This window comes from Ursus arctos, unplaced genomic scaffold, assembly GCF_023065955.2.
Source record: "Ursus arctos isolate Adak ecotype North America unplaced genomic scaffold, UrsArc2.0 scaffold_6, whole genome shotgun sequence".
NCBI classification, from domain to species: Eukaryota; Metazoa; Chordata; class Mammalia; order Carnivora; family Ursidae; genus Ursus; species Ursus arctos.
Genome location: NW_026623078.1, coordinates 78,400,363 through 78,417,306, shown reverse-complemented (window position 1 = coordinate 78,417,306; position 16,944 = coordinate 78,400,363). Strand labels below are relative to the sequence as shown.

The 16,944-nt window shown below is 53.2% G+C and overlaps 1 protein-coding gene across 3 annotated transcripts in view; it reads right to left on the bottom strand.

Annotated features, from left to right (window-relative positions):
- The window catches only part of CCN4 (cellular communication network factor 4), a 37,799-nt gene that overhangs the window by 4,472 nt on the left and 16,383 nt on the right, over positions 1-16,944 (bottom strand). The window contains exons 2-4 of one of the 3 annotated variants that reach the window (XM_057307954.1): positions 11,925-12,181; positions 5,024-5,190; positions 1,310-1,494 (exon numbers count right to left, since the gene is read on the bottom strand). In XM_057307954.1, coding sequence (XP_057163937.1) covers positions 1,310-1,494; positions 5,024-5,190; positions 11,925-12,181 — 609 coding nt within the window. Of the gene's footprint in view, positions 1-1,309; positions 1,495-4,929; positions 5,191-11,901; positions 12,182-16,944 lie in introns of all 3 variants that reach the window. The other 2 variants (XM_026495379.4, XM_057307955.1) reach the window with 2 other exon arrangements.

Sequence of the window (16,944 nt, the reverse complement as noted above, 5' to 3'; positions counted from 1 at the left end):
CTCCATGATTGGGGGATGCCCTTTCCCCTAACCTGTTCCTCCTCCATCTGCCCCCTCAGCCTCTCACACACACCCTCCTCACATACCCTGTTCGACCAGAGTGTGTTCCCTAGAACTCACTCTGTCTCTCCACTGGGTTGTGGGCCAGTCAAGAACAGGGCCCTTTCTGGGACCCTACAGTCCAAGTCTGTGTCTGGTACACAGTAGGCACTCACTAAGCGCATTGCAGGAGTGGCTCTACTATGTACGGCACCTCCCGGAACTGGGGGTAGAGCAGAGCCAGGCTCCGTGGGGCCTGAGGCTTACACAGTTCGAGGAGCCCTCCGAGGTTCATAATTACAAAGCCAAAGTTGGGTGGGAAGCATGAGCCAACAGCAAGGACTTAAGGTGGCTTTGGGGTAGACCCCCTTCTACCTCGAGTGTCCCGGCCATTCACCCAGCTTAGGACCTTTGCTCCTGTTTCTCCTGCTGCTGGTAGCTTTTCCATCCATGCTCTCAGCGAAGCCACATCCGCTGAGTACCTACTGCGCGCCGAGCACCAAGAATACGAAGGCCGGCATGGCCGAGGCCATGGATCAGAGAGGGTGAAGGAGAGAGAAGGGAAGAAGGAGAAGGACGAGGTGGCAGGATCCAGCCGGCTGGCGCAGAGATCATCGAAGTAGGGGCAGGGGACAGCAGGCGAGGGCTCGTGGGAAGCTGAGCTGCCTTGTTCACCGGGCACCCCTCTCCTCGGCAACCCCAAGAAATCATCTGCTCCAAAAATGGAGTGAGTGATGAGTTTCTCTTTTCTTTTCTTTTTTCTTTTCTGCGCAAGGCAGAAGACCAGTCCGAAGACAGAAGCAGGGAGGCCTTGAGAGACACAAGTCAGACCCATGTCTAACTGCCATGACCTCCTCTATCCTGGATCCTTTGTTTTAATGATCCTAGACTGTCCAAGCTGGAGATGTCCGAGGCCAACCCCGTGTTTTACCGATGAGGGGCCTGGGGTGTGGACAGCAGCCGCCGTCATGTGCGGCGAGCAGTAAACGGGCACTTGACCCCCGCTGTCCTGAGCCCTGTTTTGAGCTCCCCAGCTTCCCTGCGTGGCGACTGTCATGCCCGTGCTGGTGGCTGAGGGCTGGGACAGAAGCAGAAGGGGAGCTGTGGTCAGCGAGGGTCCCTCAGCATCACCACAGGAGACCCCTTCTTCCCATTTCACAAATGGCCCCCACGAGGGGGTTCAGGGGCCAGGCTTGAAGCAGGCTTGTCTGTCTGTCTGTAAGTCCAACACGCCTACCCCCCCTCCCCCCTCCCCGGAAGGTGGCCTGACCTTGATGTGCGGATGGATGTCCACGTCACAGGGCCGCAGGTTGCAGAGACGGCTCTCTTGCTCGGGCCAGCAGTGGCTGTTGACGTTGGAGATGCGAGTAGAGACCCCCAGGCCACAGGTGGTGGAGCAGGGGCTCCAGGGGCTAGTGTAGACAAGGCAGTTCCTGTGCCAGGGCTCGGCCTCACCTGTAGCCGTTGAGGACAGGGACCAAACCCCCGTGAGTTTCCAGCCGCTGTCAGCCACTTTCCCTCACCATCAGCACAGAGGCAGGGACCCTAAAGCTCCAAGGGGAGGAGGGCAGACTGTCTCCCCTCTACCCCAAAACGGGCAAGTCGGCTTCTTACCAGCATGAGTCCCCAGGGAGAGGAGGACCTGTCCTGAGTTCCTATACTTCTCTGAAGGAAAGACCATCTTTACAGACAGGGGGACCAGAGTGCAAATCCTACTCGACCACCTATAAGCTGTATGGTTCCAGATAATTCCCTCTGAGCCTCAGTGTCCTCACTGGAACAAAATATCTGCCTTCCACAGCTGGTGTGACCATGACAGGATCCATTTATTGAGTATGTATCAGGCATCTGCAAGGTGCTGGGATTTGAAGAATGAAAGATATTATCCCTGCCCTGGCACAGAGATCATCGGAGTAGGGGCAGGGGACAGCAAGCAAGGATTCGTGGGAAGCTGAGCTGAGGTCAAGTTTCTTTGGAGAAAATCAGAGGGAGTGTCTATGACCTAGTCTCTGGTATCTAATCTGGGTGACACCGAGGGCATAGTGGGTAAGGACACACACAGACTTCAGAGCCACATTGCTTGGTTCAACTCTGAGCACAACCGCTTAGTAGCTGGGCAACTTCTGATAGCCCCCGCCTCCATGCCTCAGTCTCCCCACCTGCAAGGGGGAGTTAACAATAGCCTCTCCTTTCCAGGGCTGTGGACTGAAAAGATGGGTTCACACATATGAAAGCCAGAAGCCATCCCTGGCTCAGTAACCGTGAGCTTGTGTGGTTTCTTGACTCTCAACTAAACACCAAGTCTTGGATGGCTCTGTTAACGTCCGCGTCCCAGCATCTTGAATGCGGTAAGCCCTCCAGTGTTCTCTGAGTGATGGAAACATGGGTGGAGCCAGAGGCAGAGGCAGGTAAAAAGCCAGGAAGACCCAGGAGAGATCCCACAGAAAGATGGCGCAGGATACACAAGAGGAGGGCGTGAAGAGGACGCCAGCCCAGCCCTGACACACATACACGCCACGCGCACACAGGCAGGCGTGCACACAGGCAGGCGGGCACTCCCGGGAAGCAGAGAAAGGGACAGACAGAGGGGGAGATGAGGAGAGCCAGATGGTAGGGCAGAGGAGAGGGGGAGGGAGGGGGAAAGAAGGGGAGAGAGCGTGGTTTGGGGGGGAGAATGGGAGGGGGGAAGGAAAGGAATAAAAGAATGTGGGAGGGGCAGAGAGGGGGAAAGAGCAAAGCAGGAAAGAAGAGACACCTAATAGGGTCAGAAGGAAGGAGGAAGGGGAAGGGGCAGTGCTGGATACCCAACTCCTCCAAGTTCACAGGTGTGCAGGGGACAGAGCTGGATGAAAGCAGGAATGCCTGTGTGTGAGAGAGGGGAGCTTTGAGAGAGGGAAGAAAACAAGGAGAAGCGTCTGAGGACAGAGGAGAGTGGGGCTGGGATGAGCCAGGGTGTGAGCACGGAGGAGGGAGACAGGCGGAGGGAGGGATTTGCCTAGGAGGATAAAAGGGCTTTGGTTTCTGGGTCACCCAGGAGTGGCCAGGGGCCCTGCTTGTACTGGGTCAGAACGAGGTCACTGGGCCACATACAATGGGCAGACAGCCACTGCCCCACCCCCTGTGACCCTTGTGTGGCTCTGCCAGTTGGGGGCTGTGGTGGGCCTGCTAGGGACAGAGTCTCCCCTGCCACCTCCTCCATGGACATGGGATGGCTTCTTCATGAGGATGGCTCAGCCCCTGGGAGCTACCCCAAGACCCTCCGGAGAAGCTGTGCACCCCTGAACAGCGGGGAGGGGCAGGACTGCCCTCTTCTCTGGTCCAGCCAGAGCCACTGGGGGCACACAGCCTGGGGGCGGGTCTCCATTGCCTGGGCTGGTTCCCTTGCATCCCCAGCTTTCCAGTGTGTTCTCTGAAACACCTTTACTTGGCTTCTGCAAAACCTCTTTCTTCTGTTTCTGTCCCACCTCTTGAATTCGTCTTTCTCAGCTTTTTTCTCTCCCTCCCTTAAATGGTGGTATTTCCAGGACCACAGTTGTGGTTCTCCTCCGGATGATTGGGTCCCGCAGGGTACAAATGGCAATGTCTGGACGTATTTGGGGTTGTTGCTACTTGCGGGACAGCTGCTCCTGGCATCTAGCGGATAGAAGCCAGGTGCCGCTAAACATCCCACCACGCACTGGGCAGCCCTCCCCACAAAGTCTTCTCTGGTTCGAGATGTTGTCTGTACCAAGGCTGAGAAACCCTGCTCTGCAGAGTCTCCCTGAGCAGTCTCACGCGCTTATGATATTTTTTTAAATTTCCAGTACCCTTAGAACTCCTCTGGGCATTGCCAGCCTCAAACTCAAGCTGTTTCAAACAGTGCAGATCTCCTTCATCTTCAGTGTGCTCCTCTCATTTTCTCTCCAGGTCATAATGAGCTCTGAGAGTCGCTGTCTACCCCGCTCTCTCCTTCAGTCCATGCAATGGATTGATGCCATGGCCTCAGTCTTACTCCTCACGCAGTGCCTCTCACATCTGTCCCTTCCTTGCCACCTCTACTTCCACTGCCCTAGATCAGATCCTCAGTGGCCCATCCATCCACCCACCCATCCATCTGCCCATCCATCCATCCATCCATCCATCACCCACCTATCTGTCCATCCATCCATCCATCCATCCATCCATCCATCCATCCATCCACGTATCCATCCATCCATCCATCCATCCATCCATCCATCCATCCATTCACCTATCTGCCCATCCATCCATCCATCCATCCATCCATCCATCCATCCATCCATCCACCTATCTGTCCATCCATCCATCCCTCCATCCCTCCATCCCTCCATCCATCCATCCACCTATCCGTCCACCCATCCATCCATATGACGAGCATCGAGTTGGGACCTGCTAGTGGCTGGCACTGGGCTATCCAGTAAGCAGTGGTAAAACAAATGGGCCTGTCCCTGTCCTCCCTTTCCAGGGCTTCCTCTGGCCCGGTTTACCTGCAGCCTCACCTGTCCACCTATTCTCCATAGTGAAGAGAAGCCACTACTTCCTCTCCCGCCCTTACACCTTGTCTCCCTCCTTCTCCTCCTCAGGTGCCTGCACACCCACCCTTCCTACACCTCCACTCCCCAGTCTAATCTCTTAAATAGGATAACAATGAATCCCATGGATCTGACTTTGCTCTTTATAAATCTCTTCCTCATTTTATGTTGGGAGGACCTCATAGAACAGTTGGGACAGATGGAGAAATAGGGTCCCAGAAGACAGGGGGCTTGGCCAAGGTCACACAGCTAGTGGGTGGTAGTCTCGGGACTGGGACTCATTGCACCTGAGTGCCGATCACAGGAGGTCAGGGCCCTGCCCTCCTCTCCCCCGCCTCATCCCCCCATGCCCCGCACCCACCTAGGGTGCCAGTGTGGCGCTGCGCTGTCTTGCGCGGCCTCCTGGCGTCATGGTCGCACACCCACTGCTGACAGCAGCGGCCGGGGACGCTCACCCTCCGGGGACGACGGCACCAGAGGCGCGGGGGGCGCACGCGCAGGCACAGGGGTGTGCAGCCCACGGCGCCGTCCACGCAGGTGCAGTTGTACTTGCAGTTGGGCTGGAAGGACTGGCCGTTGGTGTAGCGCACCCCGTCCAGGACGCAGCCCACGCCGACCACCTCTGCAAACACAGCGTGCTCGGGTCAGGCCGGCTGGGCACCACGCCCCTGCGGGGACACTGCCGCCCTCTGGACCTGGCCCCGCCCCCAGGGAGCGCCCCCCATGGGGGCCGGCGGTCCCGTAGGACCAAGCAGGGGCCATCCAGGCCCCCAGGAGTGTGGGGAGACTTGAGCAGAGGCAGTGAGGGAGCGTGGGGTGCAGCTCAGCCACCAGCCATCAAGGGACCTCGAGGGGCCAGGCTGGCGGTGGTGAGAAGATAGAGCCTGGTCGGGGTTGGAACCTATGCCACCCGTCCGGTCCCACCCCTGGCACATGGCATGGAGCCGAGGACTCACAAACACCTCTAGGACCATGGTTCTGAGGGGCCAAGTGTAAAACCAATCAGAACGCTTTGGAACAAAGATTCCACTCATTCAATGCATGTATTTATGGAAGGTTCTAGGCACTGGAAATTAAGTGAGCAAAGAGGACAAAACCATGCCTTCATTGAGCTTCCGGTGCAGTGGGTGTGCTGTAGGAAAGACAAACAGATCAGACAGACTGTTGAAGGGGACCCGCGCCAGGGAGAACAGCGAAGAGGAGGGGCGGCTCTGGGGGGGGGGGGCAGTTGCTGATTAAGGCGGGCTCCTCACCGGGGTGATGTTGCTTCAGCAAAGGTGGAAGGAGGTAAGGAAGTTAGGGGCACTGGTATGGAGGGGGAGCAGGCCTGGGAGGTTGGGGGACAGCCGGAGATGAGGTGAGAGAGGGTTTCCTCGGTGGCTCAGAGGAAGACACAAAAGGGCTAGCACCTAACACACGGTGTGTGCTCCGTAAGTTAACTGTTGACCCGTGCTTCGCAAGAGCACAGGGGGTGCTGCACAGAACAAGGAGTAAGGACAGAGTCAGAAGGCCACCCCTGTGATCCAGGCGAGAAGTGGCCGCGTTTGCACCCTGGAGGGGCCGGGAGCCCTGAGGGGCGCTCAGCCTCTGGGTGAGTTTGGAAGCAACAGCTGCCAGATGAGACGTAAGGAGCCGAGGAGAGGAGTCAGGAGTGGACTCCCAGTCCTATGACGTGAGCCCTGGCTGGGGAGAGATGGATGCTCTGTCTTCAGAGCAGCTGGCTTTGGAGTGAGTGGCCTCAAGAGGTCTTCATTAGACATGAGATGGGGTTAAAGAAGCCTGGAGGGTGGGAAGGATCTGGGGCTGCTGGGCCCGTCAGCGCTGCCCCCTGGATGCCATGTCTTGCGTTGAGGACAGTGTCTGGAAACACAGGCAGAGGGCTCCCAGGCAGCAAGGGTGCCCACCGGAGGAGGGCTGGTTTGGAATCCACAGTCTGTCCATCGCTCCTGCCGATCACCCGAATTTGCCTGGCAAGTGGGCATTGATACTAATAATCCCAGTATCTAACAGGAATGAAGGGTTCCTAAGCACGGTCTTTGTTCTTGGTCACCGGACCTGCTCTATGCCAGACTCCCATGCGTTGCTGACTTCATCCTATAAGGAAACACCACCCCATTTTCACATACAGCAAAACTGAGTCTCAGTGAAGTTAAGTCACATGCCGAAGGCCACACAGCTGGGCGCAGAGTCTCAGCCTATGGGATTGCTGGCGTGCCTGCTGTTTTCCTGGGAGGGGATGGGGCAGGGAGGAGGCACAGAAAGGAAAGGCGCTCCCGCTCACTGGCCATCTGATCTTGTGCCCGGCACTTTCTGATGTGTTATCTCATTCGGTTCTCCCAGTGACTTCACGACCAGAGTTTTCTTTTCCTCATTTGGCAGACAGGGAGGTCGAGTGATTCATCAGCTCAAGGTCACCCAGCTGGTGAAGGACAGAGCTGCACCTCCGTCCCTGGGGATCTGATTCCTCAGCCCATTTCCTTCCACCAGATACCAGTAAAGGAGGGAAGTTAGAAAAAAACCAACCAAACCAAAACAAAGCCGAGGAAGCACTGGGTGAATTACTCATCCTTTTGTTCTGAGTCACCCCCCACCACCACGCCCTTGCTCTGGGAAGGTGTGAGCACACGTGCGTGCGCGTGTGTGTGCACGCTGGTTGAGAGGGAGGGAGTGTGCTGGAGCCTGGTCTCTGCCCCCATGTGGGAATGTTGGATGGACAAGCAGGACTGGATGCTTGGGAGCCCCCAGCACAGTGGTACCACCTGGGGTCTTTCAAAAACTCTGATGGCCACACCGTGCCCCAGAATATGGAGGTGGACCCAGGACTTGGTATTTTTGTTATTTTTTTGGACTTTGATATATTTTTTAAGATTTTATTTATTTATTTATTTATCAGAGAGAGAGAGAGAGCACAAGCAGGGGGAGCGGCAGGCAGAGAGAGAAGCAGGCTCTCCTCTGAACAGGGAGCCGGATACGGGATTTGATCCCTGGACCCTGGGATCATGACCCAAGGCGAAGGCAGACTCTTAACTGACTGAGCCACCCAGGTGTCCCTGGTCTTTAATATATTTTTTTAAAGATTTTATTTTTATTTATTTGACAGAGAGAAAGGCAGCGAGAGAGGGAACACAGGCAGGGGGAGTGGGAGAGGAAGAAGCAGGCTCCCAGCGGAGGAGCCTGATGGGGGCTCGATCCCAGGACTGTGCGATCACGCCCTGAACCAAATGCAGACGCTTAACGACTGAGCCACCCAGGCACCCCTGGCCTTTGCTATTTTTTAAAGCTCCCCAGGTGAATCCACTTTACTACCAAGATCGGGAACCACTGCTTCCAAAAGCTGCTCCCAGTTTGCTGGGAATTTGGGGCAGGTGGGGGACAGTGGTGGTGCTAGTGGCCCTGAGCAACTGCCCACTATCGGCTAGAGCTGGAGTAGGGTGCATGATATGTATGGTGGCTGGGCCCACAGCAGGCTCTAATGCCCCCTCCCCATTCACTTTTGAACTAATGAAAGGACCGACTCCTGGTGAAGCTCACCACCTCCTATCTAATCTCAGGCTTGCAAGTACAGGCATGGAGTGGTGAGCCTTTCTCTTACTGAAGGACCTTTAGAAGCTCAAATCCCTGTCTCCACCATCCAGACTTTCACTTCCCTCACCCTCCCCTAATGGACTGTCAGCTGCATGGGAGCAAGGACAGCAGGTACGCCTTGTTGTAAGCCAACTGTTGCATTATCACCCACCTATTCATAACTGGGTGAATGAGTCAGTGGATGGAGGGATGGATGGATGGATGGATGGATGGATGGATGGATGGAAGGGAGGTGGGGTGAGCCCTCATCTATATTGGGCTCCTATCACGTGTCAGGTTCTTGACATCCCAACCACCCAACTAAGTAGGTATTATGTGTCACATTTGTTTGATGATAAAACTGACACTTAAAAAGTTAAGTAGTTTGCCCAAGGTCACCATATTAGTGATGGCACTGGGATTCGAACTTAGATTGTCTATCACTAAGGACCATGCGTGAGCTGTCTACTCCTTCACTCTTTACACTGGGGAGTCTGAGCCTGGAAGGAGACCTGCTTTCTCCTCTGAGATTGACCGTGGACAAAGCTGCAATAATTTCTACAAGGGAAAGTTAAAACAAAGCAAGTAAAACAATGACCCAGAACAGCGGGTCCCATTTGAAGCTGTAATGCAGTCCCTTGTTTATTCTCAACAACTGCGTGAGGTGGGTTTGATCAAGCTCCTTATGTGATGTGCCCAAGGTCACGTAGCCGGCAAATGGCAGAGCCAGAATTCAAAACCCAGGTCTGTCTGCCTGTAAATTGCATGATCCTTCCAGCAAACCACACTGCTCCCAGGCCTAGCCCAGCTGTATTCAACGCAGAGTAATGTTTGTACAACCAAAATAGCCAAAGAGTGTAATTCAGAGGTCACTCTTTGCCCATAGAAGTGTTTAGTTTGGCCCACAAAATGTTTTGAAAAAAAATTTTTTGGAATGTATTGCCAACATTTATAAACCATACACAAATCTGGACTTTTGGATTCTCTTGAAAACTGAGCAGAATGGACAAGACCAAGCTCACTTTTCTGCCTGGTCATGGGTGGCTGGTGGCCAGGAGAAGTGACTTCTGGTAGCCAAAGCTTGCGTTCACTATTTGCCATAATTCCACCTTTCTCTAAGTTACGTGTGTCACTGTTGTGACTGCTCATTCTTATGACCTGTCTTGTCTCGGCCTAGTTACATGCACATCTCCAAGGACAGGTTTAACCTGTCTTGAGGACCATCCAATGGTTGAATTGACCATTTGCCACAAGATTGTCCGTGGGACTCTTTTTTCTCTTTCCCCTCCTGGCCCCAAGGTGCCTTCCTCTCTATGGCCATCAGACCCTGGCTGCTCCTCTTTCTTGCCGTAGGGTCTCCTGAACTCAGACACCATGGCAGCATTTCTAGGAAGATGTGTTGTGGAACACTAGCGAGTTGTGTGTTTGTGTGTATGTGTGCACGCACACGTGCATGCGGTGTATCTGTGAGTGTGCATGTGTGTGTTGGGGTGGGTGAGTGGTAAAAATCTACCTGGACAAAACAATTCCTTGTGCAAATAAGTTTCAAAACCAAGGGCTTCTTGTATCTCCCATTTCGGAATTTTACAGTGGACATGAACATTTAAAACCTCTCAGAAATTCCGTATACTTATTTAACTTTGTTTATTCTAGTGTCTGCAAACCTATATGACCAGGGAGCCACTGGCAAGTGTAATACCTATTAAAATCTGTGGACCAGTTTTCTTTCCAGATAAAAGGCAAGGAAATACACAGGCGCTTATGGTGAGGGGAAGCTAAGAGGCTGTAGTGAGTGAAAGCGGGACCCGAGACAGAAGGAGCTACGGGGTGTGGATGGATTGGGAAGGTGGTTTTCTTGGCCTCTGGTGGGGGAGGGCAGGCAGGAGATGCAGTTTCAGGGCCTGCACAATCTCCAGGTCTGTGAGAGAATGTCTATAAAGACGTGGTGCCAGGCACATAATAAGATGTCAGAACAGCTTTAGAGGTCAGTATGATCACAGTGAAGTGAGTTACCTTTTTAATGACCTTGAAGAACAGCTGTAAAGAGGGAAAGAAATGGTGAGACAGTCTCTTATAACAAAGGGATTCTGGTGTAGGAAGGCTCAGCCAGATTTCTTCACCTGGGGATGAGGGGAGACTCTATGACTTTCTATATATATATGTAAGCAGTCAATCTTAAACTTGGGTGTCAATGAGAATCACCTGGGAACCCTCTTAAAGGTGTAGGTGCCCACCTTTACTTCTAGAGAATTGTACTCGGTAAGTCTGGGGTGGGGCTCAAGGATAAGCTTTTCCACCAACATGTCAGATGGTTCTATGCTGGGGCTGCTGCAGGTTCTCTGTGAGCACATTGCTTTGTGGGACTAATAATGAGTCTGAATAAAAGGAGAAGTGTAAAGGTTGGGAGAATCAAGGGTGGTTACTTACTTGGAAAGCTAAAGACAGATGACTTTGTATGAAAGTTGAAGCATGAATCAATGATAAAAGAGCAGAAAGTGCCTATAATTAACTGTGAGGCACAGGTAGGATTGTCTGACTAGAATTATGGTCATAATCCTCATCAACCACCCACCTCAGCAGATATAATAGGTTAGCTGAGGATGAGAGACGATGCTATGTGTGAACATGTAATTGGGTGCCTATGGAGTCATAGTTATGGAGAAGTCTTGATTCAGCACTAAGGGAAGAAAGGCGTTCTTGAGTTTATGAGGCTCTGTGTGCTATTTCAGAAGGTAGGCTACTGTGTCATGATGCCTAGTTACCTCTCTTTATCATGCTGGGTCATGTATTTTGGATAAATGCTTGGACAATTCAAGCTAAGTGACTACCATTCCATATAGAAGCATGAGAACAGAAAGTCCCTGAAAGGAGGCCTCTGGGAACAAAAAAGGACATGATAGAGCACTTGAAGAGAAAACAAACAACAGTAACGGTTGTCCCCCCAGCATGAGGCTATTATAAAGAGCAAGAGTAAAGAAAAAGCAAAGGCAATTAGAACCCCAGGAAAAACAAAAAGCTTCATGAGAAAGAAAATTCAAACAAATACAGTATCTCATGCATCAGCGACATTATTTACATATTCATAATATTATAAATACTGATTATTGAATAACCAAAAATTATGAAAATAATACTGCAAAATAGGCGATGCATCAGGTGGTATTGAGGAGTTAAGTCACCAGTTGTCATATAGGAACATTGATAGATTATCCAAAATTGATATTTCAAGCCAATCAAGTTATAATAGAAGACATATATTATATAGTCATAATGCCAGAAGAAAGGGCTAAAAAGTTAAAAGTGACTGTAGTAACTGAAGGGACGTGGTTGTGTAGGAAGGGATGATTGCAGCCTGCTCGATTTTATTCTTTCAAGGTTACTGGATTAAAAAAAAAACGTATTATTTAAATTTAGAATATTTTAAAATATCTGGAGCTCTGATGGGTTTTGGTGCCCCTGAAAGGCAGAGGCATCCGGCAAAGGATCTACAACTAAGAGAATGAAGCCATGCTTAGGTCTTTCCTGATGGCCCCCTTTTCCTCAGTCAGCCATGGATGTGCCTCCAGGAACGAGAACAGAGCAGGAAGCTAGGCTCTGGAGGCAAGAGAAATGCAGGCATCCTTCCGTCTTCAGGAAGGGCCCAGCTTCTGACCTCTAATCATAGACTGGGGTAGGAGGGGAGCAGGAGACTGGCCAGGGGAAGGGCTATGGGTGAGGGCTAGAGCTGGGTGCTGGGTGCTGGCCAGAAAGTAGGGAGGGTCTCACTTACGTGCACACACTCCTATTGCGTACCTCGGGCGGTCCCCACTGTAATCGCAGTAGAGGCCCCGGTGGGGGTCACAGATGGCTGCCTCTGTGCAGTTGTCCCCGAGCTGCTGAGCACACATCTTACAGCATTCACAGCCGTCTGTGATGAGGCTGACCCCCAGTGGGCAGCGGGGTGGGGACGGCGGGCACTCACATGGCCACTTGCAGAATTGGGGGCGTGAAGATGTATCCTCCAGTGGCACTGGGGTGAAGGCCATGGCCGTGGGGGCTGGAGAGGAGGCCTGTGGGGGAACAGCAGAGATAAAGGGCTGCCAGGCAGGGGTGTCAAAGCCCAAAGGGCGGCAATCACTTTCTCACCTTCCTGGTGTTAAAAGGTTTACATAAAATTATGTTTCTCTACCATGTTTCAATAGCCAGACATCTTCTTTCTCTTCAATAAAACAAGTAGGAGTGAGAAGCCAGGAGGTCAGAGAAGTGAAGCCCATTTCCCCAGTCCCCCTACTGGAGGTGATGGGGTCCAGATTCTGCCAGAACTCTGGCCACACTAAGCCTCATGTGTGTTTCCTTCTGTCCTCAAGCATCCCACAACCTGGGAGGGCGCCGAGTAGGTCTCATTTCACAGATGTGGGAGCTGAGGCTTGAGTAGCAAATGCTTTCCAGATGCCTTATGCTGCCAGGTGTGGCCTGTATCCCATTGCCTTCCTCCGGGTCCAAAGAGCCACCCTCTTCACTCCCTATGGGTCCCTGGGAACTTGCTGAGCCAGGTGACTCATACTTGACAGCAGGTTTTAGCCAGATGACCTATTATTATTATAATTAGTTGCCCTCTGAGCCCCAGGAAAGGCTGCGGTGGGGTGGTGGCAGGTGACCCCTTCAGAGCCCACTGTGGCTGGCCCTCCCTGCCCCTGTAGAGGGGAGTTAGGCCCCTGCTGCTAGTGCCAGGCCTGCAGACAGGAGTCCCCCAGCCCACGCGCCTCCCATAGCCCCATTCCCATCCTCCAGACCACCCGTTCATCGTCATCCTGAAAATACGATGGACGTGACACTGAGAAGCTGGGAAGAGGGGATATTGGGCCAAAGAGCTGTCCCTGCACTGAAGACCTGGTAGATAGATTGGGAGGCTGTTCTGGGGTGTCTCTGAGTGTGGGAGTTTCAAGCCGCCTGTATCTCAGGGAGCCAGTCATCCTCCCACCCCCTCTGGCTGCCACTCTGAACCCCTATCTGGACTCGTTCTCTACACTGGAGGAAGCAGTGGCCCTGGGAGAAAGGGAATTGTCTAAGGACAGAGAATGTGCAGCCCGCTCCTGGCCATCGTCCCATCCCCAGGCCAGCGGGTCCCTGCTGGGGAGCATACCACCCAGGGCTTCTCAACTGTGACTCTGGAATTCCAAGGTCAGCAGAGCTGGGAATCTGCAAGTGGCCCATGGTGGAGTCACCCCCTCCCTCTTGACCCCGAGAAGCCCTGCTCAGTGGAGCTTAGAGATCCGCATTTCAACCTTGGAAGGACACATGCTGACATATTTAGATTCTGCTTCCCTTTTCCCGAGGAGGAAACTGAGACCCAGACAGGCAGAGGGACATGTCCAGGATGACACAGTATGTGTCAGGACACAGACACAAACGACTCTTGTAAGTCTCATTTCTACACCCTTCACCTTTGCCCTCTGGGTTCTTGTAGTTGTGTAACAAACATTTGCTGAGCCAGCTCATAGCCTCTCGAGAGTTCTAGGCATTTGAAGATGAATTTTAAAATTCTTGGATTTTGGCGAACCCACAGCTTTTGGGAGAGACAGACATTAGAGGTGATTTATTACAGGGCAAAGCCGTCTGCAGAGTGCCAGGAGTCCCAGTGGAGCCCTGGGAGCTCCCTGGAAGTCAGGGCAGGAATCGCTCTGCCCCAGGGAAGTGAAGTCCACCCTTGCACACTTGGCCGGGAGGACCAGCGGCCGGGAAGGATAATCCAGGTGGGGGGGGGTGCTGGATGTGTTGGGCTCTTGGTCAGGGGCTTCGCACGTAATCCTTTTCCCTGTAAATATCGATTGAATAAATGAAAGGCTCTTAAAAATCAAACAGGCAAACCTTGATTTGAGGCTTCTGTCACCTCTGGGCTTGGTTTCGGGGCTCAGTCGTGGCCACTCCTTTCCTACCACAGGATCTCTGCCTTTGCAGTTCCCAGTGACCAAAATGTCCTTCCCGCCTCCCTTCACCTGGGCACTGCCACTCAGCCCCACCTTTAATGTTTCTCTTGGAGTGCATGCTCCTGACCGGCCAACCCGACAGCACCTGTTCTGTCCTGCGGGCGCTCTGTGCACTTGGCTGTCACACTTGTGTGGGGCGGGGCGGGACCTCCACACCAGGCCCGGCCCACAGCAAAGCACCGCAGGGAGGCCTGGGGCTGTCTGCCACCCATTCCTCCGGATGCCATGGAACCTCTCCCCTCCTTCCCGCCTCACTGGGGCCTTCTCTGCTAGGCTAGAGCCAGAGACCCAGGAGGGCCAGGAGAATCGTGCCTGAGGCCACTTCCATCGTCTGTGAGTGACATGGCTGGATAAGGCCCTGCTGGCTGGGATCCTAGAACTCTAGGAGGTCAGCAGTGCTGGTCCCTGTTCACCTGGGGGAGTCAGTTTCCCTGCTCCTGCTTGCTTTTCCTCACAAAGACAATGTGACACAACAAAACCCCAACAACCCTCAATCAATAAACCAGCCAGATGCGTACACGGGTGCACACGTGTGCACACACACACACACACACACACCTCTTTCTAACTCTGTGGAGAGAATTTTCCTCATCATTCTGTGACACTAGAAGGCTCAGAGCTTCATAAGCACCTACGAACTATCTCTGACCAGTCCCGAGGACCTCAGGATATATATATACATATACACACTCTTGGCAGAGGAAATTTAAAAAAGCCCTTTCCTCCAGGAAGCCTTCCATGCCTTCCCCAGGTCATGTTAGAGGGGCTCCCTCCCCACTAGACTGTGAACTGTAAAGACCTTACTGCTGGCTGTGTGCCTGAAACATGGCCCACGGCCCACGGCAGGACTGTGTAAGTGTTGCCTAGTGGAATGGCCGCACTGGGGATCGTTGACCACAAGGGGGTTTGGTGTCCCTTGCTACTCAGGACTTCCAGTCCTGGAACCTCTCCTCTCAGCTCGGATTACATTTGAGTGTCAACAAAAGAACATAGGACCTGAGACAGCCAACATTGTGTTCCTTCTGTGTGGCCTTGGACAAGCTTCCTAACCTTTCTGGGCCTGGACATCCCCATCTGTGATACGGCCACAATAATGTCCCCCTCCGGGAGCTATGGGGAGGGGAAGGGCCTCGTGTATGCAGAAGCACTAGCAGGGCCTGGCACAGGACAGGCACTCGAAAGCATGACTTCTCCCTTGCATTTCTTTGTTGGGGGTCTTCCTGCATAGGGCTCAGCACGGGGCTTGTGCGGTTGGGCCCTTTGAGCTGAGCTGGGATGGGCTGTCATCTGGCAGGTACCTCTCTCCACACGGTCACCCTCTATCCCGAGGTCTCCAAGTTAAAGCTCCCCAGAAGGAAGCCTCCTTTCCAGTGCCTGCCAGGAGCCCCAGAGCTCCCAGCTCCTTAAGGGAAGCCAGTTAGGGGAGCTGGGGCTGCGATCCATGGGCTCTGCGTGGTCAGCATAGCTCAGCCCTTGCTGTTGGCGCCATCTGCTGGTGAGAAGCCTCCTAGCCCGCAGTCTAGGGGAGAAGGTAGCGGGACTGCATGGGGGGCCCTGAGAACTCCTGGGTTTGATGTGAGACCCTTGAATCCTTGCTGCCTTGCCCAGCATTGACACCACAAGGGATGTGACTGTGGATTCTTCCTGACGATGAATTCAGTGTTTGTGCACGCAGGGAAGCAGGGGGGTGCCATGTGCTTCTTGCCCTCAAGCGTGGACAGTTTAGTCGGGGAAATGTGCAGCAACTCTTTCATGCATTCTATGGACAGATGCTTAGTGAACACCTACCATGTGCCTGGCTTTGTGCAAGGCTTGAAGGAAGCAAGGGAAGCATGAGACACAATCCCTCGGCTCACTAGCTGACCCCCCCCCTCCATGAGGCCAAGAGACACGAGCTTGGTAATTGTAATTCAGTGTGATCAATGCTATAATGATGGCATCACACATTCAGGCACCCCCCCCCATTCATTGGGTCACACATTCAGGCACCCTCCCCTCCATTTACTGGGTCACTCAACACACCTCTAGTCTGCTCTCCCTTTGTGCCAAGTGCTTCGCTAGGTGCTGGGCAGACAGTGGGGGTTACGACGGGGAAATAAAGCTGACCTGCCTGCAGGAGCACACAGGAGGGTCGGCATGTCCGCTGGGACTGGAGACGGCTTCTCAGAGGGGTGGTGTGGGAAGAATAGCAGGTGTGCGAAGGCAAGCAGGGATAGAGCAGTGCAGAAGGGCACCATAGCAGATACAAGGCCATGCGCAGTGCATGTGTCTGGGGCATGGGGAGAATTGCAGTGAGCTGGTGTGGGGTGTAGACAAGAGGGACAAGGAGATGGAGGCTGGAATCGATCACAGTGAGGTCATCGGCAAATAGATCAAGGAGGGCCCTGAATGCCTGGCTAAGGTCTCGGGGCTTTGGGCTGGAGTCTGCTGCCATCATTCATTGAAGGATTTTAGCAGAATGATCAGGACGGATTTGTGTTTTAGAAACATCACTGTGTCAAGTCTAGTCTTTGCAATGTACTGTGCAAGTGACTCTGGGAGTTCACTTTCTGAGCCTTGGTTTTCTCTGCTGTGAAATGATGTCCCTACTACTAGATACCCCCACCCACCAAGGTTCTGGCAGCAAGCACCAAATGAGGTCACAGCTATGGCTTCTAAGGGGTCCTAGCCCGTCCATACCATTGCACACCGTAGCTCCAGTGACCACTAGGGGCCAGTCTTGAGCTAGATTTCAGTTTCTGTGGCTGATCTATTGTCTTCCCTACAGCGGTTGGTATCATGAGCTCCATTTTACAGGTCAACAAAGTGACTTGTTCGTGGTCAACATGTAGTAAGTGACAGAATTT